Raw genomic sequence first — 25,631 nt, 5'->3', positions numbered from 1 at the left:
TTTTTCCAGTAAAACAATACTTATTTTTATTTTTCGTTTTACAGTTCTTAAGGCCGTTTCAATGGGACAAGGACAAGAAATCGTCGCACGTAAAATGATTTCGGACTCCATGAATGAAGGTGGTTGGGTTTTACTTCAAAATATTCATCTGTCTCTTCCATTTTGTGTGGAAGCCATGGATGCTTTGATTGAAACTGAGCATATACAAGAATCGTTCCGTCTTTGGTTAACCACAGAAGTGCATACAGATTTCCCGATAGGGTTATTGCAAATGGCCATCAAATTTACCAATGAACCACCTCAAGGGATAAGAGCGAGCATGAAGAGAACATACCAAAATATAACTCAAGATACATTAGATTATTCATCTTTGCCACAGTGGCCACCGTTATTGTACGCCGTCGCATTTTTACATACAATAGTACAAGAGAGAAGAAAATTTGGTCCATTGGGTTGGAATATTCCGTACGAATTTAACCAAGCGGATTACGCTGCAAGTGTACAATTCATACAGAATCACTTGGATGAAATCGACCCGAAGAAGGGGATATCTTGGCCAACGATTTGCTACATGCTAGGTGAAGTGCAATATGGTGGTCGGGTGACAGATGATTTTGATAAGCGTTTACTGACTACGTTTACTAACGTTTGGTTTTGTGATGTTCTCCTACGTCCCGGGTTTGAGTTCTATAAAGGATATAAAGTACCTCAAACGAGAAATCTTCAGGGGTATGTGGATTATATCAACCAACTACCATTGACTGATACTCCAGAAGTTTTCGGTCTTCATGGTAATGCAGATATTACGTATCAAATTAACAGCGCTAAAGACATTTTAGATACTATTTTAAGCGTACAACCGAAAGAAGGAGGCAGCCAAGGTGGAGAAACTAGAGAAAGTATAGTTTATCGTCTAGCAGATGATATGTTAGAAAAACTGCCCAAGCAATATATTACATTTGAAGTACGGGAAGCTCTTCAAAAAATGGGTGCTTTTCTTCCAATGAATATTTTCTTAAGGTACTGAAAATAGCTTTCTGTAATGCAATTGAAGTATATCATCCTGGAAATTAAGTCTAATAAAAATATTATTTTAGGCAAGAAATTGATCGAATACAGAGAGTTATTAAGACCGTCTTCACAACTCTTTGTGATCTTAAATTGGCAATTGACGGTACTATAGTGATGAGTCAAGGTTTGAGGGAATCTCTAGATGCCATGTACGACGCACGTATACCATCACAGTGGTTAAAGGTCATATCAAATATTTCTTTTTGTCTCTTAATAGTGTTAAAAGTTATATTGACACTTTCTTTTTCTTAATCAGGTCTCTTGGGAATCTGCGACTTTAGGTTTCTGGTACACAGAGCTTTTGGAGCGTGAGCAACAGTACCGTATTTGGTTACGTAACGGGAGGCCTAATACGTTTTGGATGACGGGCTTTTTCAATCCTCAAGGGTTTTTGACAGCTATGAGACAGGTATAATGCTGAGATATTTATTAAACTTAATTAATGGACCCAATTAACATGAGGTGACTCGAATCAATGCTCAAATCCTCATTTACTTTCCCTACATTTTTAGGAAGTAACGCGTAGCCATAAAGGATGGGCATTAGATTCAGTGGTACTACAAAATCACATAACTAAATTGAATCGAGAAGATGTTCATGAGGGACCAACTGAAGGGGTCTATGTGTACGGACTATTCCTTGAAGGTAAATTAAACGTTCCTTATAGAAAAATATTTTTATACAACTACACTTTCCAAACGTTAATTCTTAAATGTTTAATTCTAGGAGCATCTTTGGACCGAAAAACTGGGAAGCTAATAGAATCAAAACCGAAAGTTCTATATGAGCAAATGCCAGTCATCTACATTTTTGCTATAAACACAACAGCAGGAAAGGATCCCAGACTCTATGAATGTCCAATATATAGAAAGCCACAAAGGACCGATGCCAAATATGTGGGTTCAATTGATTTTGAGACAGACAGCAATCCTAGACATTGGACATTACGAGGGGTGGCATTATTGTGTGATATTAAATAAAAGATATTAAAAAAATCAAGGAAAAAATTTAATTTTTGCTTCAAAAAGAAAAGTTCCCTAAAGTAAAGTAGCACATCTGATGATCTGACTCTAGAAATGTTAATTCACCTGCTTATGTTGCATTATCCTAATAAATTTTTGAACTCTTTCAATTTAAGAATAATTTGATTTCTCTATAAATTCTAAGCCTTCTAAGGTAAATATTATGAGGTATGAGTTAGGTACCGACTATAAAATAAAACACACGTCATGTTCAATAATATTTTTATTAAACTTGGTTCGTGATTCAGTGCTAATAAAGCCTCAACCTTTCGAAGATTAGTCAAATAAAATTTTAATATCTATTAGGTACTAATAGTCTATTACGAATTTTACAACACCACAACACTTCGATAACAAACAAAAGTAAAAATCTACTTATAAAATAACTTCCAAATTGAACACCACGTTTTAGAGAAGATTTTTAATGACGTCATACAAAACGAGCACAAATGCACCACCAGCGCCTCGAAGGACGTTAGAGAAGGCACCTTTGAAGAACGCACCAGGCCCCTCTGTACGCATTATGACAGCCCAGCAATGAAGCGTGTTCTTATACAGGCGCTCGTTTACTGGTCGACCTGACTGCATCATCATACGTCGCCGCACTGTGTCCAAGGGGTACGATGCAATACCAGCAATTGTTGTGACAGTCTGTAAGAAATAAAGCATAAATATGTTGTAATTTGGTGTTTTATTTCCATCACCTACACTGCTGTTACCTCTTAGATAACGAATCCATCTAAAAATACTAACTACTTAACCGATAGCTATTACTATTTTTTTTTTTTTTTTTTTTTTTTTTTTTTATGTTAATAGCAGGCAAACGAGCAGACGGGTCACCTGATGTTAAGTGAACATCGTCGCCCACTTGCACCCACAATACCAGGGGTATGGCGAGTGTGTTGCCGGCCTTTAAGGTAAGTGTACGCTCTTTTCTTGAAGGTCCCCAAATCGTATCTCATTGGAAACACTGCCCGCGGGAGCAGATTCCAAATTTCCGTAGCACGAGGCAAAAAGCTTCTTTTAAAGCGAACTGTTGTTGATCGCCAGCTGTCCAGATGGTATGGATGGAATTTGAGCTTGTGACGTGCTGTACGGTGGTGGAATTCAGCCGCAGGCAGTGTTCCAAACAGTTCTTCAGAGCACTCCCCATGATAAATGCGGTAGAAGACGCATAATGAGGCGACTTCTCTACGCAGTGCTAAAGAATCAAGCCGATCGGTTAGACTTGGCTCGCCAACGAGGCGCACAGCTCTCCGTTGGATTCGGTCAAATGGAAGGAGATACTGTTGAGGTGCACCGGCCCAGAGATGGGAGCAGTATTCCATATGCGGCCTGACTTGCGCCTTATAAAGATTAAGGCGATGGCTCGGAGTGAAATACTGCCCCGCTCTACAGAGTACACCTAATTTCTGGGAAGCTAACTTAGCTTTTCCTTCCAGATGACAAGAGAACTGCACATCACTCGTGATTTCGAGACCAAGAATTCCGATACTGGCTGTGGCTTTAAGGGGAGTACTTTGAAAAATGGGAGTCGCGATAAAGGGATTCTTCTTAGCGGTAAATGCGCAGACTTGTGTCTTATTGGGGTTAAATTGGACCAGGTTAATTCGACCCCAATTCGAGACTTCATCTAAGGAAGTTTCGATTTCGGACACAAGATCGTTCCGGCACTCAATGACGCGATCCCGAGAAATATTGCTTCGGCCGGCATAAACTGCATCACACGTACTGTCATCTGCATAGCAATGAATGCTGCTAACGCGCAGCAAATCATTGATATGCAGAAGAAACAGTGTGGGAGACAGAACGCAGCCTTGTGGTACACCAGCATTCACGAGCTTAGGTTCGGAGCATGAACCGTCGACCACGACTTTCATACTACGCTCAGTGAGAAAACTGGCGACCCATCGGCAAAATTCCTCGGGAAGCCCATAGGAAGAAAGCTTCGAAAGAAGCGCTTTGTGCCAGACCCGATCAAAGGCTTTCGCTATGTCCAAACTGACCGCCAATGCTTCACCCTTGCTCTCTATCGCCTCCGCCCAACGATGTGTTAAATATACTAGAAGATCACCAGCCGATCGTCCGTGACGGAATCCATACTGACGGTCACAGATCAGCTGATGCTCCTCCAGATATTTCAGCAACTGGCGATTGATAATGGTTTCCATTATCTTGGAGAGCAAAGAAGTGATAGCTATGGGTCGATAATTGGACGGGTCCGAGCGATCGCCCTTTTTCGGGATCGGATGCACTAAAGCCGTCTTCCATGAGTTCGGGACAACGCCTGTAGAGTAGGAGTACCGGAAAAGTCGCGTCAGAACCGGAGCCAACTCAGGTGCGCACATCTTAAGCACAATGGGAGGAATACCGTCAGGGCCACTTGACTTATGGACGTCCAGGGAAAGGAGTGCTTTACGCACTGCTCTCTGACTAAAACGAATGTCAGGCATGGATGCTTCACATCGTGGGATGGTAGGTGGCAAGAACCCTGTATCGTCCAACGTCGAATTAGCAGCAAAAAGAGAGCCAAGAAGGTCGGCTTTCTCTTTTGCTGTGTGGGCCAACGAGTCATTCTCCCTGCGCAGAGATGGTAGGGACGGCTGACAAAAATTCCCTTGCACAGCTTTAGCGAGGGCCCAAAAGGCTCGAGTTCCCGAAGGAAGTAGGGCAAGTCTTTCGCCAAGCTTAGCAATGTGCTCTGCTTTCGCTCTTGCAATAGCCTTCTTGAAGGACCTAGAGGCCGAGTTCAATTCTCTTTTCAATGTACGGGCGTTTGGATCACTAGACGCGAGTGCATTGGCCCAGGCCTGGAGGCAATCTTGTTTACGGCGCGATGCCGATTTGCAAGAGCGACCAAACCAAGGCTGGGACTTGCCACCCACGGGAACAACAGAGTTTGGAACAAAGAGCTCCATTCCCTGAAGCACCACATCGGCGACAGAGTCAGCACACGCACTAGGATCACTCGCGGAGAAACAAACTCGGCTCCAGGGATAAGATGAGAAGAAAGTACGCATCCCATCCCAATCTGCCGACTTATAGTGCCAAACGCGACGGTGGCCTGCACGTGGAGGCCGAGGTAAGCGCAAGATTGGCACTGAACTCCGGACTAGGCAGTGGTCGGAAGAGCCCATAGGAGCATCGACATTTACCTGGTAGCCTTCCGGGTGGGAAGTCAGCAGAAGGTCCAACAAAGAAGGCGTATGATCCTCAATGTCTGGAATTCGCGTGGGCGATGATACCAATTGCGTGAGGTTATAGGCAAGAGCGAAGTCGTGTACAGATCTACCCGCGTGGTCGGTTGTTCGTGACTTGAGAAATTCAGCATGATGAGCATTGAAGTCACCAAGGACAACAATTTCTGCAGCAGGAGTCTGATTAAGCACGGTGTCAACCGACGACTGAATGTGCTCAAAGAGTCGGTCCGATTCATCATTTCCGCTATGGGACCTATAAAGGCACGCATAGATGCGCGGGTGGTCGTCGCATTCTACACGTAGCCAAAGGATGGAAAGGTCCCTACCTTCAAGATGACCAAGGCGACGAAAGCAGATATCTTCCCGGATATATGCGCATACACCAGCGCGGGGTAAAAAATTGTGCTCCAGGCTAAAGCCAGGGTAACTAAGGTATGATGCATCTGACGGTGAAGATATCTGAGTTTCGGTTAGAAACAGTAAGGCCGGCTTCGCCGTTTCGAGGTGGTAATGCACGGCGTTGATGTTAGAGTGAATACCCCTGATATTGCAGAAGTTAACGCGGAGCGTGGAGAGGGGTGCGCCGGTCTTTCTGCTCTTTTTGCCTGGTAGGGAAGTAACGAGCGGTATTTTGCCCTCCCCAGAATACGTAGGGCGGCCTGAACAAGATTGCTCAGGGAGGGATTCTCCAGCATCGATGGAGCTGGTACCCTCCTGGGGTAAATGTCTGTTTAAAACCGCTGCCATGATGCTTAAAAGGGGGGGGGGGGGGAGATGGGCTTCCGGATGCCTCACTTACCCAATGCGAAACGCAAATTTATGCTTCACGCCGGTTTCCTGTGAGGTAGTGGTCCTGCCCCGGACGAACTACAGCCCGTTCGTGCTACATACAGAGACTGTATGCAGCTGTAGTTCTACCACTCTAAACTAATCGCCAGAGCCTCGTTTGTAGACCAGCAGGGTGCACCACGAGCAGGTGAGGTTGGCTTTGGCCAATAGGTGTTATATGGCCATGACACCCCAAACTAAATAATTAACAAAGATAGGTAAGATCTATAAGGTCCTATGAAGTATGACGTCGTAATATTAGTACATTATATGAACATAAGTTATAAATTAAACGTTAAATATAAACAAAAATCAAAGATTACCTGAGCTATAATCCATGAAAAGAATATAGAAGTATTCTTTGGATCTGTTATGAGTACACCTCGAGCTGTGTCGTATAAACCGAAGTATGTAGCTCGATAGATTATAATGCCTTGTACTGATACAACAAAACCCCGATACCAGCCAATGGGACCATCTGACTTCAACGTTTTCATTAAACAGTCCACGAGTCCATTGAATTCTTTCGCCTTGCCTTTACCGACATCGGCAGCTAATCTGTTGTCAAATGAAATAAGTATATCAATCAGGCATTAATATTATAAAGAAAATAATTAAATATTAATTACGTAACCTTGTTCGTGCAAAATCTAAAGGATAGACGAAACACAAAGACGTCGCACCAGCCGCACCACCAGATGCCAAGTTTCCAGCAAAATACCTCCAAAATTGTGTATTTTTATCAACGCCCTCCAAAAACATGCCTTTGTACACATCTTTAAACGCAAAATTCAGAGCTTGTGTGGGGAAATATCGAATTACATTCGCTAGGTTTCCTCTCCACAACGATCCTATCCCTTGCTCTTTTGGTATACGTATAAAAGCGTCCACAATGCCTGCAAAAATAAGTGTTTACTTTTTCTATTACTTTTACTATTTTATTTTAATTCAATTTGTACTTTATGTAAGTTTACCTTTATAGCGTTTATCCTCTGCTATTTGTTTGGAGACGTGTTGTACTTGTAAAATAAGTTTCACCCGTTCCATTGGTGCCATAGCAGTTTTTGATACAGCGGCGGAAACTCCGCCTGCTATGAAATCTTTCATGAAAGCGCTTGGATCGTGAGCTTTACCATCCTTACCATCTTTACCTTTGCCATCTTTTGACATATTGTCTCCAAATACTTAGTGGATTTTTTCTATTAATAACTTGCAAAACAATCGATACTTCAACACTTCTACGAGGAGCTACGTGAACATTCCGCGGCGACTTTTGTTTATTACACCGCACTTTTAGATACCATTGTCAAAATCCATTATTTATATGAACCAATTAACAGAAATTCAAAATGAAATCATTAATTTATTATTGTGAAAAATTCTGTCATCAGCCGTTGGCAGATTTTATGAGTTATAAAAGAAGTTCATTTTTGTTTGAAATTAGAACTCCATCAAGAAGTCTTTAGTCAGCAGAGATATATTATATTATCTTGGTTTTTCTTGAAGATAATCTTTGTTACTTTTCGGACATCATATCCAAAAATTATTTTTTTAACAATTATTTATAACGTTATATACGTTACACGTACATATTTAGTAAATTCTACAGCAATGAAATGAGAGAATATTGAGCGAACTCCCTTTTAAATTAATGTTTGACACTATACTAATCTGTGACTATACCTCTCCAAATGAATGTTGAAAATGAGCCTAGATTAAAAATTATGTAATACTCTTAAGAGTACATGTTGGCAGGAATATTAGACACCTGCCCGCGGCTTCGTTCGCGTTTTAAAAAAAATCCGCATAGTCCCCGTTCCTGTGGGATTTCCGGGATTAGAAGTAGCCTATCTCTTATTCTGGGTTTTCAGGTACCTACGTACCAAATTTCATTGTAATCGATTCACTAGTTTTCACGTGAAAGAATAACAAACATCCATCGGTCCATCTCTCCATCCATCCTCAAAAAGTTTCGCATTTTTATTTAGAATGTGCACAATTTTGATAATATACATCGGATAATGAATTAAAGGTACGAAGATCTGTCTTATCATGACAGTTCGATTAAAATCGGTTCAGGCATCTTATTGATTAATAATAAATTTGCTAGAAATTAGAAAGACAGACGGAGGAAAATTAATAAGAAAATGTTATAGTATTCAGTTAAACACAGTAATCATCTGATGAAATATGCGGGATAACAATTTTGAAATCTCAAATAGGTACTTAAACTTATGTATAAAAAACCTAATTCTTTAAATAGGTAGTTATTAGTTCTAAAGATAGTTGTGATGGGTATAACACAAGGGGAAATTAAAAAAAAAATGCACCGTTTGATCAATTTATTGAAATCACAATCATTTATATTCACAAATAAATCAATTAGTTCCTAGATCACACTGTATTGGTCAATTACAATTACTATTTAAATGATGTATGGGAGCTATAAGTAATACAACTGGGTTTTTGAATTAACAATAAATATTTATCTAATCACCTATTATTGCTTTACAGTCGTTTGTATTGTAAATAATATAAATAAAACATACATAATATACTTATTTCAAAATCACGTGGTTAGGTACCTAAAGCGTGTGTTAAAATATTTCAAAAACCCAATGTCACTGTAAATACAAAAGGGAAAGCAAAGCTTACAGCCGAGAGAGCCAACGTGAACAATAATTTAATATAAAGGCTCTACTCGTTCGCTTCACTTTATAACATAGCCGGCCCATGTTGTAATTCGCGCAAGGCTTACAACATTGTATAGGCATTTGAGCACATGAATTATAAGGCACATAAATGAAGACAAAATATCAAGACGAAATTAAATCACAATCAAACAAATCAACTGAAATATGAACGATTAACTCAAATCAAAATGAAATCAATTGACGAAAATTATAAAAACCCTTCATCGGATACTGCATAATGCATACTACATTATTTTTCACCTGGATTCACACCAAGTCCGCACTATTGACATTCAACAAGAAACACTAAGATAATACGGACCGACTACTACATCCCCATTTAGCTATATTATGTATCTCAGAATGTAATCGATTAAACGTGTATATATTTTACTAAAAATTGTTGTTAGCATTAACAGTAAACAAACAATATCACTATCATTATAATACTTCTATTTCGCTTCGTCTGTAAGTTATTTGAGGCTAAATTTTCTAGTTACATAACAATTAATTATTATTGGTGCACCATTTGTAAGTATACGTATTGCACGGTACAGTGCAAGCGAGAATTTAGTGCATCTAGCTATCTAATTATAACAATTAAAGGCTCGATTTTATGTCGCTCTCAAATATCAAAACGATATCCCACCGTTTTTATTAATAAAGTCATGTTTCGACGAACATTCGCCGTAATTGTGCCAAATTTTGAGTGAATAATCATTGTGAAAAGCAATTAAAAATCCGCTTGCTTGTAAAATAATTTTACAGAATTCATATTATTAAAGCAGAGGACGCCGAAATACATAAAAAATGCTTCTCATATTTAAAAAAAAGGCATATTATGAATAGCACATATGTTCAATATCAAAATGAATGTCAATCTAAAACTGTTAAAGTTTGTAAGCAATAGCAAGCGGATAAATATTCATAAGACCCTTTACAGGCTGGATTAAAAAAAGTCATGAAAAGTCAGAATTTTTACTTAAAATAATAATTGAATCTAAATGATCAAGTTAATTGTTTTTGTTAGGGAAATATTGAGATGGTTTTGAAAGTAAGTTTATTTTCGCACTTTAGCCGCATTGTCGGCGTTGTCCTTCAATATTTTCGACTTGAGGTGATCCTTGTATTTAAGGATACCACCCTCCCATTTCGTAACAGCTCCATTTTCACAGATCCAAATCTCTTCGGCAACCTAGAAAGTTCAAGGAGGCAATTAAAATCGTGATAAATACAAAAATATCTATTTGAAAGGGGTAGAACTCAATACCAATCTTAAAACATTAATATTTTCCTGCTACTTATACAGCTGAGAAAAAAATTGCGGGATTTATGTTGATTTATTTAATTGACGTAATTGATTAAAAAAACCCCTTTTAAAAAATTTGCTAAATTAGACAATAGTTCAACTATAGCCATTTGAAATAGTTTGACACCGGATCAAATAACTCAACCATATTTTACACGTAATAAAATGTATTTTACAAAAACATAATAATTAATAATACATATTGGCTATTAATTATTTTTTCTATTTCTCAAGCACACAAATCATAGACAACATAATGTTAATGTAAGAAACTTACATTACATGATAATATAACAAACATTTTTACAACCTATTGAAGAACAACCTGGTCATCGTTATCCATCAACATCGTCTCCATGTCCAAGTATTAGCTGGGCTCTAAGTCATACAGCTGGCTATACACACCTGGTTGATGAGTCTAAAGTCGTGGCTGACCAGCACCATGCCACCATCGAACTCGTTGATGGCGTCACCGAGAGCGTCTATCGTCTCCATGTCCAAGTGGTTAGTGGGTTCGTCCAGCAGCAGCAGGTGCGGGGTCTGCCACGCGAGCCACGCGAACACCACGCGGCACCGCTGCCCGTCCGACAGCTGGCGCATCGGGCACACCTGCAATGTGAGACGAGGTTAGTATGGGAGACCTAACTAAGAACTTCAAAAGCCGCGTATAATACGCGTCATGTAAAAAGAACGCTGGATGAAAGTGATGGGGTGTGTTTTGGCATGTATCAAGTTTAGCACGAAAGTTATTTGCTGCTTATTTTATTTTTGAAGTAGGCTCTCGAGTCGTGGCTTCGCAACTACATATTTGTTATTCTTATACCACCTCATAACACCAAATAGACCAATAAATCGCCAATGCGCAGCTTAACCGTCAGCGTTCTTTTTATATGACGCGACCTATACTGACTGAGCGAGCGACAATGTTTGGCTCGGGCCGCGGCAGGCTCGGGCGAGGCTCGTCTTGACCGACGGAGGATTTGCCTCACGCGGCTGCCTCACGAGGCTGCTCGCTCAGTCAGTACGCGGCTAAACGGTAATAATACTCTTGCCGACGAAATAGTAGCAGAATAGTACCAAAAATAAATTGTACCTAATTGTAATTTAACTGCATTGTATGGAATTAATAAAGTTCATTTATTTAATAAGTGCGTGGGATACATCTGGAATTTGGGGGACGAGTTTAGTATTGGAGTTGATTTATGGAATCAACTCCAATACTAAAGGATGATTTACGCTACACGATGTCGCGACCGGGCCGTACTCTGTCCGGGGCTCGTTCAAACATTATTGTTTACTTCTTGTATGAAGTGATTCATGCCTAACCTCGTTAAAACATTATTGTTTACGTTTTGTATGAAGTGATTCATGCCTGACCATGGCACAGACTGGGCATGTGGATGGATATTGTTTCATTTGTTTCACGGCCCTTCCCCGGCCCGGTTTAACGTGAATCGAATTGAGTCCTAACGCACAGACACGCCTACTAATTGAGAAATAAGAAATGATGGTATGGTTGAGCACTTTGACACAAAGTGTTTGTGTGAAGTCCCATGTCCCCTAGAGGGGTAAGGGCAGATGCATTATACATCTGTTTCACTGATCGATTTTCTTTAGGGACAAGTAGGTGATCAGCCTTCTGTGTCCTACCAGACCGAGACATTTTTTTTTCTTCGTCTCCACCGGGAATCGAACCCAGGACCCCTCGGTGCTACGCTCACGTTTCAACCACTGTACCAAGGAGGCGGACGACACAAACGGTTTAAAGTCGGTTAAAACACTCATTATTGAAGTGAAACTTCTTTATCGGGGTTAGACAAAAATTAAGTGTAACATTTTTGCGTTACGCCGTACGCGTGACATTTTTGCGTTACGCCGTACGCGTGACAGTTTTGCGTTACGCCATACTCGTGACATTTTTAAGGTCATAAAGAAGTTTCACTTCTTACGTGTGTACTCTAGTACACGCATACATTTTTTTATTTTAGATAGTATCAATAGAATCATGAAATTGGTTATTCCTAAATTACCTGTTGTCTCCCAGTGAGCCCGTATCGCCCTATGATCTTCCTCATCTCCTCCCGCTCGCGCACCTCGGGGAACTCCTTCATCATGTAGTCGAGCGGCGACAGGTCGAGGTCGAGCAGCTCGTGCAGGTGCTGGTGGTAGCGGCCGATGCGCAAGTGGGAGTTCTTGCGGATCATGCCCGTGGTCGGGACCAGCTGGGAACGGTTTTTAGTTGAGTATTCGAATTTGGAATAGAAATTTTGTCTTTTGGGTCCATTCACAGATCACAGAAACTAAAGGGAGATATGGTTAGGGGCGGGGCCGGTGTCGCAGCAATATGCCCAAAAAAAGAACAAGCTGTAGCGGTGCTGTATACGTACGTCACTTACAATCTAGTGTGCGAACGAATAGTCGCTCTCATATTTTTGTGTGATGACACGCACACAACGCGAAGTATTGTTTTGATTTTGTTTACTGCAGTTGTGTGCGTAAATTTTTTATGAGACACGGTTTCGTACTCAGCGCAAGCGATTGGCATCTCTCTAGATCTCTTATTGGGTCCATTTATATGGGAGACAAGACAGTAAAAACAATTTTTTATTTACTCAATATAATCAAATGAATACTTAAAGGATACTGCTACCCAAGGCGGTAGTGGATAAGTCTCCGGTTAATAGGCATTTATTAGCCATTTTTTCAAAATTGTGAGACAAAAAAAAAATTAATTTAATTCTTTTCAAATCATAAGTATGTGCTTCAATGGACATAAATTAATTCTAAAAAACACTCACATCTCCATACAAAAGTTTGAGCAGCGTGGACTTGCCAGCCCCATTAGGGCCGACGAGCGCGAGCCGCGTGTCGAGGTCGATACCGAACTCGAGGTTCTTGTAGATCCACGGCCCTTCGTCCGTGTAACGGAACGCCACATTCTAAACAACACAAAACATTAACAAGATATTAATCCATACTAAGGGCGTTTGTCCACTACAAGGAATTTTACGGTCCGGCATTCCGATTTTTTACGGTCCGGTATGGCACGCCATTAATCTATATACTAGCTTGTGCACTATACGTAATTTTACTGTGCGACATTTTACTTTTCCCTATTCCGGATGGTTTTTTGTGTCTACGAGTCGCTGTAGGTATGATTGTTTTCGAATGCCCACTTGCTTGGATTTTACTGTTTTTACTGCATATGCCAATTGAAAGCAAGCTCTTGTTTTACTTTCTTTTAGTTGGCAATGAGATTTGAGAAGTCGGTATTGTTATTTTATATACATTGACCAAGCATTGACCTATAATTATTATCTAAGTAAGTGTTGGTAAGTTAAAGTTCAAGTGGGAATAGCTTTAGCTCCTCGTCACCGATTAAAATAAATAAGTGAAACACGCATTTTAAATCTCTTACGGAACTTTACTTTGTATTATAACGAAATAATATAATATTTCACCTTCTATATTTTTTACTCGATTCTTGTAAAATGCAAAAAAAATCATTTATGATAGCATTATACCGCCAAACTTCCTTGAACTGTACCGCACTGATCCGAGTAAAGACGGACAGGTGCACAAGCAATTCATCGGTTTTTTCATGCCACAGCGGACCGTAAAAAATCGGAATGCCGGACAGTAAAATTCCTTGTAGTGCACAAGCGCCCTGATATTATAAATGCGCAAGTAACTCTGTCTTCTGTCTGTTACTCAATCACGCCTTAACTACTGAACCAATTTGCATGAAATTTGGTATAGAGATATTTTGATACCCGAGAAAGGACATAGGATAGGTTTTATCCCGGAAATCCCTCGGGAACGGGAAGTATGCGGGTTTTTCTTTGACTGCGCGGGCGATGCCGCGAGTGGAAAGCTAGTAACTTAATAAGATGACAAAATCAACAACGCAGATAATTTGAAATATCGAATGTTGACCAAAATAAGAGCGTGTATGCCGAGCAAGTGTCATAAGTGAAACTTCTTTGGCAAGATTCAAAGATACAAAAATCGTCATCTTACTGCATGACGTCATTCTTCAATTATTTTTATGCATCAGTGAATCAATAAAGAACATTAAATTTTACATAATAATTCCGTGCAAGTTTAAATTTTACAAGTTCTAACAACACTTGAACTTACTTAATTTTAATTTTGTACAAAAAAAGCATTATTACAATAATTTACCTGGACCATAATAACGGGTGGTGGCACTTTGCCGCAGGATGGGAAGTAAAAGTTAAGGATTTTGTCGTCCACCACCTTCTCAGTGAGCCCTTGAGCCACCATCTTGGCGAGAGTCTTCTCCTTGGATTGCGCCTGACGAGCCAGTTTCGCTGAACCGTGACCGAACCGAGCAATGTAGTTCTGTGGGAATAAAATCAGGTTTATTCCAATTCACGCAGTACAAACAGACTCAACAACAGACAAAACAGAGATTTATAAGCGTACTAGCCGTCACTTCACTTAACGGTATGAAAAATAGACTTTAGCCGATTCAAATCAGATCTACCAATGGGCACGCATAATGTCATGAGAATCGATCCAGCCATTTCAGAAGAACTAACATTGGTTAATAACACTGTGACACGAGAATTTTATAAATAAAGATATCTAGCTTTGTAGCATTCAAATGAAAGCATTGTACCCGCGTACCCGCCCCGGTAAGGCGAAATGATGCGAGTTCGAAACCCGCCTCGTGATTTTTAAATCTATACCTTCATGTGCGCGATCTGATCTTGCTCCCAGTTGTACTGTTTCATCTGGTTCTCGAGCAGTTCCATGCGCGTGCGCACGAACGCCTCGTAGTTACCAGTGTAGTACTTCAATCGGCGCTTGCTCATGTGTATAATGTTTGTGCACACGCCGTTCAGGAAATCTTGCGAGTGTGAGATCAGTACTAGGATCCTTTTATATCTGGAAGAATGAGTAGTTTTGTTTAATTGTTTGTTCCATATAGACTGTATTAAAAGTAATTGTGTTCATAAACGTAAGGTGTATAATGTTCGAGTCGTCAAATTCGAATATCCGAGTTCATTCTAAAATATTTAAATAGGTCAACTAAATATAGGTATATATCAATACTTTAATCTTATAGACTGAGAAATTGATAGTTTGCATGTTAAATAGTTTTTAAATAAGTTAATATGTATAACAATAACTCCTACATACATAGACATACATTTAAAAGACAACACTACAAAAAAATGACTATAATAACATTATTTATGTAACTGTCATTCTCTTAGTAATACGACGTTAAAAACCCATGGAGGATTGTCGCGTAAAAAACCACAGGACAGTTCTTTGGCATATCACTATAAATTATGATGTTACATATGTAATTTGTAAAATTAAATTGTAAAACTGACATGATTAAAAAGAGCAACTATGGAGTTTCTTGCCGATTCTTCTCCATAGATACTGCTTTCCGAATCGGTGGTAAATGTTAAAAATATGTACCTATGACGTTTCAAAAGTGCTTCTAGAAGAAGTCTAATTGAATGAATAAATGTTTGAGTTTGAGTTTAATATGACTTACTGTTTGAGTTCCTCTTCGAGCCACACACAGGCGTCAAGGTCGAGATGGTTGGTGGGCTCGTCGAGCAGCAAGAGGTGGGGCTTCACGTACAGAGCGCGCGCGAGAGCGATACGCATACGCCAACCTGTGGGATACGGTTATTTTATTGGTTTGTATTCGATTTTAGTCCATTGAGATATCAGATAATATTACTACGTATGGAGGAGACGCCACGAACGAAATCTGTGCGCCATTTTTTTGCTCTTTTTAAAAATTTTTAAAAATTATTATCTAGTTAGGTACTTACCGATGAAAAGTTATGTTAGTCACTTTTCCGAATTATTTGTGTAATATCGTAACACACACGAAGGCATATTTGATGCGTTTCACTTTAAAACAAATAAAAAATGTGCGTGCAATTAACGTGCGGAACATAAGTGATGTAGGCGGTGTCGTCTCCATAATATGTATATCTCAATGTTTTAGTCCAGTATATTATATCAATTAAGTTAAGAGTTTGGTTGTTGGTTGAAACTTTGGTATAATACAAAGTTTGTATTCTAATTTGTATTCTAGTTTGTATTCTATTTCTATTTAAAAATTTCTATGATTCAATGTTATTAAATAAACATAACAGTAAAATTTAAACAACATTTTCTATGTTGAAGTGTAGACTTTGATTTCCTTCACATTTACTTAATTATATGAACCTTACCTACCTTTTTACTAATTTGTTTACTGAAGAAAGTTTATTTTCTAAATTTTATATACTTTCCAAGTTTCATTAGTTTTCATTCATCACAAAGCAAAAACTGTCATGATTAAACTATATCTTACTTACTTTACAGTCACATATTGTTCAAAATATAATTTATACTCCTTTACTATTAGACATTGTTATAGTTAGTGACATAATTACCTCCAGAAAAGTCCTTAGTAGCCTTTTGCTGCATTTCCTTAGAGAAGCCAAGACCGTGAAGGATGTTAGCAGCACGCGCCTCCGCGGTATCGGCACTCAAGTCCTCAAGACGGTCGTACACGTCAAGCAATTGTTCCTGTGATTCTGCAACAATACATTCATGAATTTAATACCAACGTATAAGGAAGCACTAAAAAAACATACCATTAAAATACAATAACATAAATAGACCTAAGTTACTATTTAATCATCTATTTAGCCTATATAAGTGATAAAAAACATTATGTGGATAAGTTGTTTTATACATCATAATACAGAATTTTAATAAAACTAGACAATACCTCAGTCATATTTCTAAAAATGTTCTATCAAACGTTTTTTATTGTATTTTTAATCTAGATTATATATTTTTTTCGATATTCGATATAATCGATGATATAAATTCCCTTACCATCGTCCTCACAGTGGGCTAGCTCCTCAGCGAGCTTTTCCAGCTGTATGCGCTCCTCGTCGACCTCCATGACGCACTCGAGGGCCGTCTTGTCGGACGCGGGCATCTCGCGCGTCAAGTGGAATATATCTATGTGGTTCGGTATCGGCACTTCGCGGCGACCGAGCGCGGCGAGCAGGGACGACTTCCCTGTAATTGTTTGTTCGTTAGTTTGTGATGTATTCGCCTGTCGCGTGAAAAATGCAGTCAAGTAAATAATAAAAAAAAATTATTACTTAATCAAGCATACAGTTCTCATCTTAGTATATATAAATCTCGTGTCACAATGTTTGTCCTCAATGGACTCTTAAACCACTTAACCGATTATAATAAAATTCGCACACCATGTGCAGTTCTATCCAACTTGAGAGATAGGATAGTTTAAACATGTAGGTACCACGGGCGAAGCCGGGGCGGACCGCTAGTTAAGCTATAAGGCTAACAAAGTAAATTAAGTATAGTTTGAGCCAACATGACTAGACTAGGCTAGACACTAGACTTAAGATGTCAAATTATGAACATATAAAACCAGAAAAAATAATTCGCAAGCAAATCGCATATATAATTGGATATGTGATGTAGTAATAATGCATGTGTGTACTGTGTAGAACCAATAAGTCTTTGTTTTGATTCCTGTTGCAAACAAACAAAATGGTCTTGAACTGGCAGATAGTACAGAAGGTGATTAGCCTTGGACATGTCCATAAACAAAATTGATCAGTGAAACAGATGTTAAGTACATTTGCTCAGTCCTACACAAGGGACCAAAATGAAGAAAGCAATTGCAATTAAATTTTTAAATTTGCGCTGCAAACATATTATTTACATAGTATACTGAATTTTATATTTAAACAAAATATAATCTTAATTAAATCATATGAATAAAATATTAAACACTAGCTGAGCTATGTAGTTTCAAAATCAAGAATTTATATAGCTCATGTATTATACTAATGTATTGTAATATATATAACCTATCTATATAATTATAAAGTTTGATCCAGTAGTTTTTTTGTAAAAAAGTAACAAACATACAAACATCCAACCTCCCATACTTCGCATTTATAATATAGTAGGATAGGATATATTTAAATTTCTTTTGAAACCTATTGAAAAGCAATGCATTTAAAATTCAACAACTCTACAAGATAATCAATGGACACATGGGAGTTTTACCACACTTATACAGCTGCACATTTAAAATAAGTCCCCATACTAATTTATATAACCTTTCATGTTCCACAGTTCAACGCACATGCCAATTATTATCTATATGTATACCATATATTTTACAGACCCTTTGTACATTGTACTTACATTCTAGATCTATAATTTAACCTAATTGGACACAATTGCTTCTAGAAATTATTAACAATAACAATATAGGAACATTATAATATGAATAGATCCTGACTTCATTTCTCAACATTGCTTATCATAATATATTTGCTAAATTAAATGAAAAGTTTTTGAGCTAAAAAAAAGTATATCTTTTTTAATTACAAAAAATATTTTAATAGTATAGAACATTTCGCCAAATCACACAAAGGTTAAATTATTCATTTGCATAGCCATATATTTATTGTCTTATAAATAAGACATATTATTACAAGAGAGAAAAGGTAAGTGGGCATAATCATGACAATTTAAACCAACCTTTTAATAATGTATTCAATGCTTCAGTGGTCACAAAAGGTTGACACAATTATAGAACAAATTGTAAAATCAATTCTGTCATCATATTAGAAAGTAGTGCTTTTGTCACAGAATAAAACTAAATTGTTGCAGTTACATACAACTTTAAAATTGAATATTGTATACAAAATTAATTGTATTTTCATGTTTAACATATACAGTTAATACTGTAGTGATTTGAAGTAATAAATCAATTATGTTATCTATAATATGATAAGATGGACTAACTTGCAATAGCATATAAGTAATTAAAATCAATGTTAAAAATATTATTGATCATTACAGTTTTCAATAACTTTACATAAAATATGTATAATAGATAATTGATTCTGAATTTTAATGAGAATCATATACATACCACATCCATTCAATCCCACAAGGCCATATCTTCTGCCACAGTTCAATTCCAAAAGAGTGTCCTGTAACAGTTCACTCCCATAGAAAGTGATGGAGAAATTAGCTATCTTGATGTCCCTAGATCGTGGATGGACGGCTAGAGAACCAGTGCATGACCTTGCTTCAGAATTCATCTTTGCTTCAGCTTCCAACTTGAGACATAATGCCTCTGCAAAACAATAAGACAATAGGTCAATTCATCAGCAATTTATGTTGTTTATTTTTTTTAAACAATTTGTTTTCAAACACTTCTACTCATTTCAGGTGGGTACAATAAAAATCAATAAAATATACGCTAAGGAAGTGTTTTATTTCGCTTTTTTAAATTCAAAATAAAACATAAGGCGTGACTAAATTACCTTCAGCGGTGAGCTCACGTTCTTCTTTAGTACCGTTGGTGTCTGCACCATTCTGATCCGCGTTTACTTTCGCGATGGGTTTTTTATTTCTATTGCTCGCTTGTTCTTTTTTCTTTTGCTGTGCTCGTTTCTTCGCGTCAGATGGCATTGTTATATATGTAACCTAAACTGGAAAATGATTCCTATTAAAATTTGCACGTGAACAGTTCATGCTAGTTTTAAGATTACTTTATGAAACCGCATTACACAGCTCGTTACACACTTAAAACAATGTTCAGATGATTCATAATTTTCGATTTTATGATACTGATTACTTAAAATTTAGATCACTCTAAGTTCAAATTAACACCAAACTTATATTTTTCTCAATAAAACTTGTAAATTAATTGAATACCTATTAATTTCATGCGACGATAATGAAGTCAACCGCGTCTACACGTGCTGCTTCTAAAAGAAAGACAATTTAACAAAGTCACTGAATTGTCATTTATCTGTCAAATATAAATGTCTATCTTACCATGGACAACAGAGTATATAATTATAATGTACCACAGAATATATTTTTATGAAACATGGATCACAAAATATAAAATTGAATTGAGGGCGCTGCATTCATTTGTGCATGTATAGGTAAACCAGAATCTGATGGCAATTAGGGAAATCAAAATTTTGAGTGTGCAACCCTAGGGAAAATGGACTGAACGATCTTGATACTGCTTATTTTTTATTTTGTCCTCAATATCATTACTCACATTACATAAATGGACAATACTGTACTTAATAATGAGATATCCACTTAATATTATGTAGGTACATACTTACATGTATAATATACATAATTATACATATTACTTTTATACAGGTAATACATATTATTATTTACGCATACCTATATTTGTATATTCATTACCAGTATGCCATGTGAAAATATCGATATAATGATAATGTAGATCAAAACTGCTTATAATTTTTTATAAAATAAAATAAAAATAAAATAAAATTACGTTTATTTTCGTAAGTATTAACAGACACACATTATAAAGTTGACTTGGACAGCTTGGACTTGACCAATAGCCGTATTGGAAACTCCTGTAATAAGTTTTCATAAAATTATATTCTAATCAACAAACAATATTATAGTAACCTACATATAATATTTTTTAATTTATAGTATCAAAACGGGTAAGTCCAATTTACCAATAAAATCTTCAAAATTGAAAATTGTGATGTGTTTGACCCTTCTTCATCGAATGTTTTTCTATACACATTATAAACAACACCTCTTGCTTGTGATCGCAGCGGCTTTTTCGACATTTTCGAAGATTTTTTAGACAAAATCCTAAAAATTATTCATCAACTGCAAAAAAGACAAATAATTTGACATCTAATTTGATAGTTGTCAAATAAGTTGCCACATAAAAATCTTTTATTTCTTAAATATAAATATGCCATGAGATTCTGGTAGACCTATAGAACCCTTGAGACAAAAAAAAAATTATACTGGCATTTTATATTAGTAAAAATAAACAAAAAGGGGCCTCGGTCACGATCTGTGATCACAGATGCTTATTTAGTTCTTTTAACAGACAATAAAGCGTAAGAGAACAACAATCCATACTATACAGGGTGTAATCGTTAAGTGTGCACAGGCGATTTTTCCGTAAGTATTACAGATAACAAAAAACTTTAAACTGATATCGAAAGTACTTAACCTAATGAGTAAAATGGCCGTAATAAATTTTTAAAAATAAATCGAGAAATATCAAAAAAATTATCTTTAAACCCTCCCATACATTAAGTATGAAATATGAATATCCCATATACATTTAATATGAAAGATTTTTAGCTTTCTTTTTCTTTTTTGGTTTTCTGCTTTAATTACTTCGCAAATTTGAAGTGGCATTTTCCACGCTTTTTCCGGACATTTTCACGCATTTTCCGGATATTTTCCGGGGATTTTCCAAGCATTTTCCGGGCATTTTCCACGCTTTTTCCGGACATTTCCACGCATTTTCCGGATATTTTCCAGACATTTCCCTGGCATTTTCCGGTTATTTTCCGGAATTTCCAGACATTTTCGGGAATTTCCCAGGCATTTTCCGGGGATTTTCCGAGCATTTCCCGGGGATTTTCCGGATGTTGCCCAGACATTTTCCGGACATTTCCCTGGCATCTTCCGGGAATTTTCCACGCATTTCCCAGGCATTTTCCGGACATTTCTCAGGCATTTTCCGGGGATTTTCCAGGCATTTTCCGAATATTTTCCGGGAATTTTCCAGGCATTTTCCGGACATTTCCCTGACATAGCCTGTAAATGTCTGGAAAATCCCCGGGAAATGCTCGGAAAGTCCCCGGAAAATGTCTGGAAAATCCCCGGTAAATGCCAGGGAAATGTCCAAAAAATGTCTGGAAAACATCCGGAAAATCCCCGGGAAATGCTCGGAATATCCCCGGAAAAAGCCTGGGAAATTCCAGGAAAATAACCTGAAAATGCCTGGGAAATGCTCGGAAAATGCGTGGAAATTTCCGGAAAAACCGTGGAAAATCCCTGGAAAATGCCATGAAAATATCCGGAAAATGCGTGAAAATGTCCGGAAAATATCTGGTAAATGCGTGAAAATGTCCGGGAAATATCCGGAAAATGCCTGGAAAATCCCCGGAAAATGCCTGAGAAATGTCCGGAAAATGCCTGGGAAATGCGTGGAAAGTCCCCGGAAAATTCCAGGGAAATGTCCGGAAAATGTCTGGGAAACATCCGGAAAATCCCCGGGAAATGCTCGGAAAATCCCCGGAAAATGCCTGGGAAAATGTCTGGAAAATCCCGGAAAAAGCCTGGAAAATGTCGAGAAAATGCTCGGAAAATCCCCGGCAAATATCCGGAAAATGCGTGAAAATGTCCGGAAAAAGCGTGGAAAATGCCACTTCAAATTTGCGAAGTAATTAAAGCAGAAAACCAAAAAAGAAAAAGAAAGCTAAAATCTTTCATATTAAATGTATACGGGATATTCATATTTCATACTTAATGTATGGGAGGGTTTAAAGATAATTTTTTTGATATTTCTCGATTTATTTTTAAAAATTTATTACGGCCATTTTACTCATTAGGTTAAGTACTTTCGATATCAGTTTAAAGTTTTTTGCTATCTGTAATACTTACGGAAAAATCGCCTGTGCACACTTAACGATTACACCCTGTATATTAATATTATAAATGCGAAAGTAACTCTGTCTGTCTGTCTGTTACTCAATCACGCCTTAACTACTGAACCAATTTGCATGAAATTTGGTATGGAGATATTTTGATAAACGAGAAAGGACATAGGCTACCTTTTATTGCGAAATATGTTCCACGGGCGAAGCCGGGGCGGACCACTAGTTATTAATAATGCATTGGGTCATCACATGGGGGTAGCTAGCCTGTAGCCATGGGCTCAAGGTGGGGCAACAATAAAAATAATATGTAACTAGCAACCTATACGTATCCAAAGTCATAGTCTTCGAATGCCGGCGGCACATGCGATGGCATTCGCGATGGCTTTCGCGATGGCATTCGCGATGGCATTCGCGATGGCATGCGCGATGGCATTTGCGATGGTATTTGCATGGCATTTGTATGGCATTAGTCTTACGCCGATATTTTTTCGGAAAAAAGTAAAATTTCGACTTTTGAGAATCGAGTGTGAATTTTCTTACGGATATTAAGCTTAGTAGTTAGTACTTAGATAATTCAAATTTTATTTAATATTTGGCTAGGTACCTTCCAGGTCAAAGCCACTGCTGCTCCACCGTGGCTACGCCCATGCATTGGGTGTAGGCTGTGGGTGTAGGTATTTTGTGTCCTTTGTAGGTACATTTCCGTGTAGATCATTCATAAATTTATCATTAGACAAAAAAAGACGTGTGGCACTCGGGGACTGCCGCGGTAAAGCTATTGCATAGCATGCCTTCAAGCCACACCTCCGAGCCCGTCGGAGTGGGAAGCGTGAGGTTTTTTCGTTACGGAATTTTTCGATTCGGTCCCCACGCTAAAGGCCCGCGATAGAAGCTATGCAATAGCTTAAAAACAACTAGATCAGTTTACTACTTACGTGACTTAAATCAAGTATCACAGCACATTATCACGTCCTTTGGAATTCTTCTGTTGGGAAAAGCGGAAGATGTTGAAACTATTGATTATATTAATATTGATTTATTATTATATAAGTTTTAGAGTAACAAAAAAGGATACAAATTTAGAAATACATTGCCATTATTGGGGGTTATATTATGTATGAAGGTGGGGATGAAAGAGGGATAATGTTACCCCTCCCCACTTCCAGCAGCCGGAAACCATTATTGTTTGTAAAAAAAATCGTTATCTTTAATATGTTTATTATGTGACAATAATTGCGTTTTCTGATAGCTCCGGCTGGAAATGCAGGCCCACATTAATGAACCATTTATTATAGGTACGGAAAAAGAGAACCTAATTATTTGAGAGATACCACAGATCTTATTTTATATAAAAAAAATTGTGCAGTTTATGTAGGTACTCGTATTTGCTCAAACATAATATAATATAGATTATAGACAGACTATTCAGTGCTTTACATATTTTATAATATGTATGTAGGTATATTTAGTAAAAAAAAATAGGGAAACTCTGTCCTCCACCTCTTTGTATAAAAATTGAATGTTGTATGTTATAATAATAACCAGTGCTGGCTTTGGGTTAAAGCACGACGAGCAGAATCTATAGAGTCTAGACAAACATGCAAGAGCTTTATTTTCTTATAAACGATGGCACTGACGATTTTCTTTTCCAATTCTATATAGAATATAAAAAAGTACCTTGTTATGCTTAGGTGTGTATGTAGGATTTAGGATTCATAGTTAGGGTACGTTTAAAACGTCTTGGGATGAAATAATTAAAAACATTTAGAGGAAAATTGATTTAATTATAATCAACAAACAATAATTTATTGAAATATTTCAACAAACGTAATAAGTTACAGTATGCACTTACAGCTAAGGATAAGCTTATCATTGAATAGTTTCCAAGCAATAAATTATTTCGTACACATGTTAACATTATATAATTTGAAATGGGTTAATCATTGTTTCTTATTGTTGATTTGAAATTTTGGAGTTAGGCGAGATACATTTTTAATATGCTTTAAAAGGCACCATACAGTGGTAAATGCTCCTATAATTATTACATCCTGATTAAGTAGTTGAAATAGCCATGCAACGTTTATAATGGAATTCTTGCTCAGGATGTCTTCCCACTTATTCTGTCAAAGTATGGAACAAGACATTTTTTTTTAGTTTTAAATAGGTACATCTATGGTATTTATGAGGGACACCCTAAATTGCGTTGGTTATGTGAGAAGATAAAAATTTGAAATAGATTTTAAGAATGAGAACAAGTTAAGCAACGAGACTATTTCAATAACTAGGTAGGTATCATTAATCTTCAACAGTGTTTTATGAACTATTAAAATAGGGTCTTCTCATAAATATTCTTTAACACACACATTTAAATGAGCTATATAATGATAAATATTTTTTTTATATATTTTTATAACTTTATTTGGTGATAACAGACAACAGTCAATCATACACACAATCAGGCAGATTGCTTAATCATATTAAAAATACGCTCTCATTCAATAATTTAATTGTTTTAGGGAAACGTATATATTAAAACGTTATTTTGATTATATCCTTTAACTGGCGTTCGATGTTTAGTAAATGTTTTATATTGCTTCTGTTTATAGTAAATTGAGTAATTCAATTAATATCACTAGACCGATTTTCATCCTAGCTACAAGAAAATTTAATTCTTTAATTGTATACTCTTACTTAATTTGGACTGTTTGTTTTATCTTCGTATATAAACGTATTCAAATTTATGGTATTCCTTCGTTCGTTACTAAGTACTATAAAACAACCTTGATTCCAATTAAAAACAGTAAAATACAACACAAAATATCACACTTAATAACTACAGTATAATAACACCATATATATTAAACGAGTATATCTCATAAGACAGCAAAAGCTATAAAATGTTGCTAGAGACGACAACAGACCATGGTAATGTGATTATTGCTTTGATGAATTATATAGTACCTAAGCTACAAATTATA

General features: G+C 37.2%; 4 protein-coding genes across 5 annotated transcripts in view; 2 read left to right on the top strand and 2 right to left on the bottom strand.

Moving 5' to 3' along the window:
- Dhc1 (dynein axonemal heavy chain 1) overlaps positions 1-2,051 on the top strand; it is an 88,386-nt gene extending 86,335 nt beyond the window's left edge. The window contains 5 exon segments of the mRNA XM_090107009.1: positions 45-1,020; positions 1,098-1,254; positions 1,328-1,480; positions 1,584-1,716; positions 1,798-2,051. Of these exon segments, the coding sequence (XP_089963135.1) occupies positions 45-1,020; positions 1,098-1,254; positions 1,328-1,480; positions 1,584-1,716; positions 1,798-2,051 (1,673 nt within the window).
- DIP2 (disco-interacting protein 2) overlaps positions 1-25,631 on the top strand; it is a 304,666-nt gene that overhangs the window by 187,139 nt on the left and 91,896 nt on the right. The gene's annotated exons all lie outside the window — the stretch shown is intronic.
- LOC149911062 (ADP/ATP translocase 1-like) lies at positions 2,502-7,291 on the bottom strand. Its single transcript, XM_090107636.1, has 4 exons — positions 7,096-7,291; positions 6,756-7,017; positions 6,445-6,679; positions 2,502-2,744 (listed from the first exon to the last, which is right to left on the bottom strand). The coding sequence occupies exons 1-4, from the start codon at positions 7,289-7,291 to the stop codon at positions 2,502-2,504; spliced, it is 936 nt and encodes a 311-aa protein (XP_089963762.1).
- On the bottom strand, positions 8,449-19,972 carry LOC149911061 (ATP-binding cassette sub-family F member 2). 2 transcript variants are annotated; one of them, XM_090102439.1, is made up of 12 exons: positions 19,895-19,972; positions 19,501-19,668; positions 19,104-19,310; positions 17,012-17,200; positions 16,561-16,704; positions 15,663-15,786; positions 14,839-15,037; positions 14,309-14,488; positions 12,922-13,062; positions 12,154-12,345; positions 10,529-10,732; positions 8,449-10,009 (listed from the first exon to the last, which is right to left on the bottom strand). In XM_090102439.1, the coding sequence occupies exons 2-12, from the start codon at positions 19,646-19,648 to the stop codon at positions 9,875-9,877; spliced, it is 1,863 nt and encodes a 620-aa protein (XP_089958565.1). In that variant the 5' UTR covers positions 19,649-19,668; positions 19,895-19,972; the 3' UTR covers positions 8,449-9,874. The 2 variants fall into 2 exon arrangements, with proteins under 2 accessions (XP_089958565.1, XP_089958572.1); XM_090102446.1 differs by having other exon boundaries at positions 19,501-19,663; positions 19,895-19,956.

This window comes from Colias eurytheme, chromosome 1, assembly GCF_061535395.1.
Source record: "Colias eurytheme isolate Ceu_HAF_F1 chromosome 1, ilColEury1 Martin Lab GWU primary, whole genome shotgun sequence".
NCBI lineage: Eukaryota > Metazoa > Arthropoda > Insecta > Lepidoptera > Pieridae > Colias > Colias eurytheme.
Note: the sequence above shows the minus strand (reverse complement) of the source record. Positions and strands in the feature narration are given on the sequence as shown.

Bases quoted from the DNA above. Each gene is read 5' to 3' on its own strand.
- LOC149911062 (XM_090107636.1), bottom strand. From the start codon at position 7,291: ATGTCAAAAGATGGCAAAGGTAAAGATGGTAAGGATGGTAAAGCTCAC. The intron at 7,018-7,095 runs GTAAACTTACAT...TTATTTTTGCAG, and splicing joins AGAGGATAAACGCTATAAAG to GCATTGTGGACGCTTTTATA. The intron at 2,745-6,444 runs GTAATCTTTGAT...TATTTCTTACAG, and splicing joins TTTCATGGATTATAGCTCAG to ACTGTCACAACAATTGCTGG.
- LOC149911061 (XM_090102439.1), bottom strand. From the start codon at position 19,648: ATGCCATCTGACGCGAAGAAACGAGCACAGCAAAAGAAAAAAGAACAA. The intron at 17,201-19,103 runs GTATGTATATGA...AAACAATTACAG, and splicing joins TGTGGGATTGAATGGATGTG to GGAAGTCGTCCCTGCTCGCC. The intron at 12,346-12,921 runs GTGAGTGTTTTT...AACCGTTCCCAG, and splicing joins TCAAACTTTTGTATGGAGAT to CTGGTCCCGACCACGGGCAT.